This window comes from Strix uralensis, chromosome 32 (assembly GCF_047716275.1).
Source record: "Strix uralensis isolate ZFMK-TIS-50842 chromosome 32, bStrUra1, whole genome shotgun sequence".
NCBI lineage: Eukaryota > Metazoa > Chordata > Aves > Strigiformes > Strigidae > Strix > Strix uralensis.
The window spans coordinates 2,832,340-2,839,608 of NC_134003.1; the positions used below are offsets into that span (position 1 = coordinate 2,832,340).

Genomic DNA, 7,269 nt, shown 5'->3' on the forward strand with positions numbered 1-7,269 from the left:
CCCCTCAGCCTCCTCTTCTCCACACTAAACCCCCCCAGTTCCCTCAGCCGCTCCCCATCAGACCTGTGCTCCAGACCCTGCACCAGCTCCGTTGCCCTTCTCTGGACACGCTCGAGTCATTCAATGGCCTTTTTGGAGTGAGGGGCCCAAAACTGAACCCAGGAATCGAGGGGCGGCCTCCCCAGTGCCGAGCCCAGGGGTCACATCCCTTCCCTGTCCCTGCTGGCCACGCTGGTGCTGGTACAAGCCAGGATGCCATTGGCCTCCTGGGCACACGCTGGCCCATTATCAACCCCCCCCAGGTCCCTCTGACCAGCAGCTCCCCAGCTCCTCCCCAGGCCTGGAGCTCTGCTGGGGGCTGTTGTGGCCCGCGGGGCTGGTACCGCACAGGACTGGTGCTGTGTGGGGCTGGTGTGCTGTGGCACCGGTCCTGTCCATACAGGATGGGGCTGGTGCTGTACGGGGACCAGTCCTGGCCTGGGGTCGGCCCAGCACCACTGCCCAGTCCTGCCCGCGGTGTGAGCCATGAGCCCTCCCAGGGCGTCACCCCCCAGGTACCCCGATGGGGCAGGATCCTCCCCCCCTGGCCAAACCCAGCACCCCCGGACGCAGACGGGGACACGGGCTGGGGGGGACACGCAGCTTTTCCAGTTTAATGCCTGGGGGGGGGCGATGGGACCAGCACCAATCCTGCCCCTCACTCCTCCGTCCGCAGGATCCGCAGCAGCATGGCGTGGACCCCCTCGTCCATGAACCCCTGCGGGGAGGAGAGCGTTGCCGTGGGGCCGCATCCAGCCTCCCACAGGGGACCCAAACTCGGTGCTGGGTTCCAAATTTGTATTTTCCAGCACCACAGCCAAAATTATCCCCCCCCCACCCCCATGTCACCCCAAAGCGAGGGGGACGCGGGGTCCCACCTGGGCAGCGTTGAGCAGGTGGGTCCTGTAGACCGCTACGATGTCCCGGTGGTTCTTCTGCTGGACCTGGGGAGGAGAAGAAGAAGGAGGAGGTGGGAGGGGTGACGAGGTGACAGCGGGTGACAGTGGGTGACACCGAGTGCTGGCACCCACCTCGAGCTGGAGCTGGAGCCGGGCGCTCTGGCTGCGGAGCCCCAGCACCTCCGCCGACAGCTTCTCTGTCTCCACCAGCAGCTTCTTCATCTGGGGTGGGGTACGGGGGGCAAAGTCGGGGTGCTGGTGGGGACTGGCTGCTCCCTGTCACACCCCGGGGTTTGTCCCTTTGGATCCCATCCGCTCCCCCACAAAATTTGTCTGGAGATGGACTCGGGTGGGAAGAAGCTCCCGGTTGCCCCAGAGGTCCTGGGCAGCCCCCGGCCCCCCAAACCCGGCTCCCTCGGGGGTGTCGGGCTGGTGAAACGCTGGGGCAGGGGCGAGGGGTGATGGGGGGAGTGATGGGAGGGGGACGGCGATGGGAAGGGCACAGTGATGGGGACAGTGATGGGGACAGTGATGGGAAGAGGATGGTGATGGGAGGGGGACAGTGATGGTGATGGGGACAGTGATGGGGACAGATATGGGAGGGGGATGGTGATGGGAAGGTGACAGTGATGGGGACGGTGATGGGGACAGCAGTGGGCAGAGGATGGTGACAGGGAGGGGATGGTGACGGGAGGGGGGTAGCGCTGGGCCGGGCCGTGCTCTGGCCACCCTCACCTTCCCCTCCTTGTCGCGGCAGGCCCTGGCCAGCTCGCCCGCCCGGGCCCGCAGGTCGCCCACGCTGCGCTCCAGCCCCTCGGCCTTCTCCCGCAGCTCCTGCGCCTCCCGCTCCCGCTCGGCCGCCCGGGCCACCGCCGCCTCCTTCGCCCGCTTCTCCTCCTCCGCCGCCGCCCGCCAGCGCTCGGCCTCGGCCCCCGGCCACTCCCCGGGCAGCTCCCGGCTGCGCAGGGCGGCCGCGGTGCCCACGAGCCGCTCCAGCAGCCGCAGCGCGCGGGGACCCGCCGCCGGCCCCAGCTCCTCGCCCAGTTCTCCCAGCACGCCCTCCAGCTCGCCCAGTAGCTCAGCTCCACCGTCCCCCTCCCCGCTGATACCATCCCCCTCCATCTCTGCCACGAGTTGCAAGGCCTCATGCTGGGACCTCACCAGCCCGTCCAGCTTGTGGTGCAGCTCCCGCAGGATGCCGGCACCGGCGTCACCGGCCACCTCCTGCGCCCGCTTGCCCACCCCGTCCCGCAGCGCCGCCAGCTCCCGCCGCTGCCCCGCCAGCCTCCGCCGCAGCCTCACCACCTCCTCCCGCTCGGCCGCCAGCTCCTGGGCCAGAGCGGCCACTCCGGAACCTTCCGGCACCGATTCGGCGCCGGGATCCTGCTCCCGCAGCGCCCGCAGCTCCTCCTGCAGCCGCTCCCGCTCGCGGCCCAGCCGCGCCAGCTCGCCCAGGAGCGCCCCGTTGCTCTCCCTCAGCTCCAGCATCTCCTTCTCCAAGCTCCCCCCCTCCCTCGGCAGCTCCTCTCGGCTCTTCCCACCCCGAGCCGGCTCCGTGCCGTTCACCGGGCACCGGCAAGGTGCCATCTCGGCGAGCGGCCGCGCCGGCTCCCGCCGGAGCTTCTCCAGGAGGACGCGGGATCCCTGGAGCATCCTGGCGTGGCTCTCGTCGGCGTGGCTCAGTGTCTGCTCCAGCCCCACCACCATCTTCTCCCACGCGGCCAAGCTCCTCCGCACGGCGTCGGCCGACACCACCTCGTAGTGCAGTTTGCTCCGCAGAGCTTCCTCCACCTCCTTCCGCAGCCCCTTGCTCCGGGCGACGGCGCTCGCCTTCGCCGCCCGCATTTTGGCACACTCGTCCCCCAGCCAGGCCAGGAACGGGCCCAGCGCCGGCGCCCCGTCATCACCGTCGCGCTGTGCCGCGGTTTGGTGTCCTCCATCCCCTTCTTCCTCCGCCATCATCCTCTTCCTCAGCTCCGCCACGTGCTGGGCCAGGAGGGCCAAGCAGGCGCCGTCCTCATCCTCCATCCCGTCCCCGGCCTCGTGGCCGGGCAGGAGCCGCGCCAGCTCCCGCACCCGCTGCCGGATGCTGTCGGTGGCGGCCGCCAGCCGCTGGCATTCCCGCGTCTTCCTCGCCAGCCGCTCCTGCAGCCGCCGCACTCGCCGGGCATCACACTCATCCTCCTGCTCTTCATCCTCCTCCTCCTCGCTGTCGCTGCCCAGAGTCCCCTCTCCCTGGCTTCCCGCCTGCGGCACAGGGTCCCCGGCACAGCCGGCGCCGTTTTCTGCCAGGAGGAAAAGAAGCGATCCCCTTTTTCCCTTTTCCCCCCCTTTTTTCCCCTAAACTAAGCAGCCGGGTGAGGCTGGATGCGCGGTGGCGGGTGGGGGCTCACCTCTCCCCCCGCCGCACAGCAGCTGCCGGAGCGTGTGGCCGGGGCTGTGCCCGGCGCGGTGGCAGCGGTCCCCGTCCCCCACGGCTGCCCCGTGGCGCAGCAGCAGCTCGGCCGACTCCAGGCTGCCGCGCTCGTAGGCCAGCGTCAGGGCGGTCCTGCGGGAGAGGTGACACGGTGACACGATGGCATGGTGGCATGGTGGCACAATGGTGTGGTGACACAGTGACATGGTGGCACAGTGGCACAGTGACATGGTGGCACAGTGGCACGGTGGCACAATGACATGGTGGCATGGTGGCAGAGTGGCACAGTCACATGATGGCACGGTGACAAAATGGCACAGTGACATAGAGGCACGATGACACAGTGACATCATGGTGGCATGATGACACAGTGACACGATGGCACGGTGGCACAATGACATGGTGGCATGGTGGCACAATGACAAAATGGTGCAGTGACATGGGGCAGAGTGACACAGTGACATGGTGGCACGGTGACATGGTGCCACAGGGCCCTCCCCCCCTCGCCCCCCCTCCCTGGGGACCCGCCATGACTTCCCACGGGCACCCGTGTCCCTTGGGGACAGGGGACAGCATCGGGCAGCTCCAGGGTGGGGTGTCCCCCCCCGGGGCAAAGCCATCGAGCCACCACCCCGGGCATGGAGTGGGGGGGGGAGGCAGAGTAGAGACACCCCCCCCACTGTCACCCCCAAATTGTCCTGCAAGTGTCCCCCTGTCCCCGCAGCCACTCACTTCTTGTCCTTGTCGGCCAGGTTGGGGTCGGCCCCTCTCTGCAGGAGCTGGGCGCAGATGGCAGCCTGGTTCCCCCGCGCCGCCAGCATCAGGGGGGTCTGTCCGTGCTGGGGGGGGACACGAGGTGCCCGTCAGCCCCCTCTGTCCCCCCCCGTCCCGTGTCCCCCCCTCCCCGGTCCCCACTCACGGCGTCGGTGACGTCCAGGACGGCCCCGTGGTCGCAGAGCAGCAGCACGCTGGAGGCGCAGCCCGAGGAGGCTGGGGGGGGCCGTGTCAGCGCAGGGGGGGCGGCCTGGGGGGGGCCGATGGGCCCCCCCATACCACCCCCAGTCCCCCGGCACTCACCGGCCCAGTGCAGGGGGGTTCGGCTCTGCCCGTCCACGTGGCCCTCGTTGGCACCGTGCTGGGGGGGGGACAGCGGGCAGGGACCCGCCCCGAGCTGGGGACAGGACTGGGCGTCCTGCCCTGCCCCCCCCAGGCCTCTGCCCATCCTCATCCTCACCCCTGTCCCCATCCCCCGCCCTGGCCTTCTCCCCGTCCTTTCTCCTATCTCCATCCCCAGCTCCATCCTCATCTTCCTCTGCATCCCTGTCCCCATCCCTGTCCCCATCCCTGTCCCCATCCCCGTCCTTGTCCCCATCCTCATCCCTATCTTCATCCCCAGCTTCATCCCCGGCCTTGTCCCCATCCTTACCCTTATCTTCATCCCTATCGCCATCCCCAGCTCCATCCTCATCTTCCTCTGCATCCTTGTCCCCACCCTTGTCCCCACCCTTGTCCCCACCCATCCCCGTACCTGCAGCAGGACCTTGACACACTGGGGCTGGCAGGAGATGGTGGCCAGATGCAGAGCGGTGCTGCCTGCAAGAGACCCACGGGCTGGGGACATGGGGGACAGGGCCAGCGGGGACCCCCCCGGGGGACACCCCGCCTTGGGGACACCTGGGCAGGGCGGGGCAGGGCGCTGTCCCCACGTTTGGTGCCTTTGGGGTGACGGTCTGGGGTACGCGCAGCCCTTCGTCATCACCCGGGGTTGGAGGGGGGGGACACAGGACATGGGGACCAGACCCTGTCCTGGCTCTGTGCCCTGTCCCCCCCCCCGCACCGAGGTGTCCCCACCGGTGTCCCCAATTTACCGTCATCGTTCTTCTCATTCACGGGGGCCCCGTGGGCCAGCAGCAGCGTCAGGCACTCGGTGAGACCCGTCGACGCAGCCAGGTGGAAGCTGGGGGAGCGCGAGAGGCGGCTGTCACCGAGGTCCCCATCCGCCACCCCCCCGCCCCGGGGGACCCCGGGGTGTGTGTGTCCCCCCCCGGGGGGTGACGTACGCGGATTGTCCCACGGCGTTGAGCTTGGCGGGCCGGGCCGTTTTGCGGGAGGCGAGGGCGGACACGCGGCCCACGTCGCCCCTCTCCACCGCTTCCAGAAGCTTCTGGTCCTGCTTGTTCCAGGTCTCGACCTGGGGGAGGGGGGGCAGGCGGCTGCGGGGGGGCTGCGGGGACGCGACCCCCCACCCTGCCCCGCCGGGGGAAACTGAGGCGCAGCTTCTGCGGGCAGAAGGGCCCCCCCTGGAGCTGGAGGAGCTGAGGCCGGACGCACTCGTGTCACAGGTGAGCGCATCTCTCACCCCCCAGACGCCTCCCCGGGTGGAGCCTCAGTTCTCCCTCAGCGCCGGGGGGGTGGGGGGGGGACACCCCGAATCCCCGCGGAGCCGGGCCCTGGGCGCGGGCCGGGGAAGAGGCGAGGCCGGCGAGCGTGTCCCTGCCTGCGCCCGCCCGGCTGGTTTGTCGGGCCGAGGCCGCCGCCGCTGCGCCGGGTCGGGCTCCACCGCGGGGCCGGGGCCTGGGGGGCAGCGGGACCCCCACGGGGCAGGTCTGGGGGCAGCGGCGCTGGGACGGGGGTCGGGGTTGGGACTGGGACTGGGATTGCAGGTGGCAGCGGGGCTGGGACTGGGAGTGGGACTGGGAGTGGGACTGGGACTGATCGGCGTCGGAGATGGCACCGGGACGGGATGGGGGCTGCAGCCGGTATCAGGGGTGGGGCTGGGGCTGGGGCTGGGATCAGGATTGGGATCGGGGCTGGGATTGGGATCAGGATCGGGATCGGGATCGGGGCTGGGATTGGGATTGGGATCGGGGCTGGGATTGCACCTGGCAGCGGAGATGGCACCGGGACAGGGATGGGGGCTGCAGCCGGCATCGGGACTGGGGTTGGGGTTGGGATTGCAGCTGGGACTGGGACTGGGATTGGGACTGGGATCGGGGCTGGGATCAGGGTGGGATCAGGGTGGGATCAGGGTGGGATCGGGGCTGGGATCGGGCTGGGATTGGGGCTGCAGCCGGCATCGGGGCCGGCGTCAGGGCCAGGATCGCAGCCAGCACCGGCGCAGGCCCGGCGCTGAGCACCGCGGCTGGATGGGGTCCAGGACCGGGGGGGGCACAGGGGGGGCCGGCTGGCAGCAGGGGGACCCCAGCACCCCCTCACCCTAAACGTGGCCCCAGCCCACCCCCCCCCCAGGGCACTGTGGCAGCACCCCTGGGTGCTCACAGGGTACCGAGGCCGGGTGTCACCCCCATCCACGGAGGCCGGGGGGGGGATCCCCAACCCCGGGACAGACAGGGGGGTCCCCCCCTGGGCAATTTTTTGGGGGGGGGGGGGGGGCCGGGACTCACCGCCACCTGCGAGCTGGAGCAGGAGAACATCCGCTTCATGGTGGCCGGGGGGGGGTTCCCCAGGGCCCCCCCTACCCCCGCTGGGCCGGGGCGGGTGCTGCAGTGTCGGAGGCGGGTGGTGCGGGCGCCGTGGGTGCGCGTCCTCTGCCCCGTCACCTCCCCACGCCCCGCCCGGGCTTGTCCCGTCACCTCCCCGGGGACCTCCCGCTCGCGAGAGCCGTGGAAACCCGTCCCCGGTGCTCCCCCCCCAACCCCAACACCCCCCCCTCCCCTCCCCGGGCACCCTGGCCCTGGGTGCCCATCACCCCGGCATCAGGCACCTGCTGAGAACAGACACGCTCGTCTCACCCCGAGGGGACAACACAGGGACAGGGGACAGCCTGGGGGTGGGGGGGGGGACACACAGACACCCACCACCGCTCTCCCACCGCGGGGGGGGGGGGACACGGGACAGCGCTGGACACAGGTGGGGGCTTGAGCCCCGACACACTCATTGCACAACTGAGGCCCC

At 70.4% G+C, this 7,269-nt stretch overlaps 1 protein-coding gene across 1 annotated transcript; it reads right to left on the minus strand.

Moving 5' to 3' along the window:
• Positions 1 to 626: 626 nt before the first annotated feature.
• On the minus strand, positions 627 to 6,903 carry ANKRD35 (ankyrin repeat domain 35). Its single transcript, XM_074852960.1, has 12 exons — positions 6,759 to 6,903; positions 5,415 to 5,545; positions 5,223 to 5,311; positions 4,883 to 4,947; positions 4,432 to 4,489; positions 4,274 to 4,344; positions 4,087 to 4,193; positions 3,332 to 3,486; positions 1,674 to 3,223; positions 1,071 to 1,160; positions 918 to 983; positions 627 to 757 (listed from the first exon to the last, which is right to left on the minus strand). Exons 1-12 carry the CDS (start codon positions 6,795 to 6,797, stop codon positions 698 to 700), a joined length of 2,481 nt encoding a protein of 826 aa, XP_074709061.1. The 5' UTR covers positions 6,798 to 6,903; the 3' UTR covers positions 627 to 697.
• Positions 6,904 to 7,269: the final 366 nt, after the last annotated feature.

Coding starts and splice junctions, on each gene's coding strand:
- ANKRD35 (XM_074852960.1), bottom strand. CDS start 6,797: ATGAAGCGGATGTTCTCCTGCTCCAGCTCGCAGGTGGCG. Junction 5,546..6,758: donor GCTCCAGCTCGCAGGTGGCG/GTGAGTCCCGGC, acceptor CCCCTCCCCCAG/GTCGAGACCTGGAACAAGCA. Junction 984..1,070: donor GGCTCCAGCTCCAGCTCGAG/GTGGGTGCCAGC, acceptor TCTCCTCCCCAG/GTCCAGCAGAAGAACCACCG.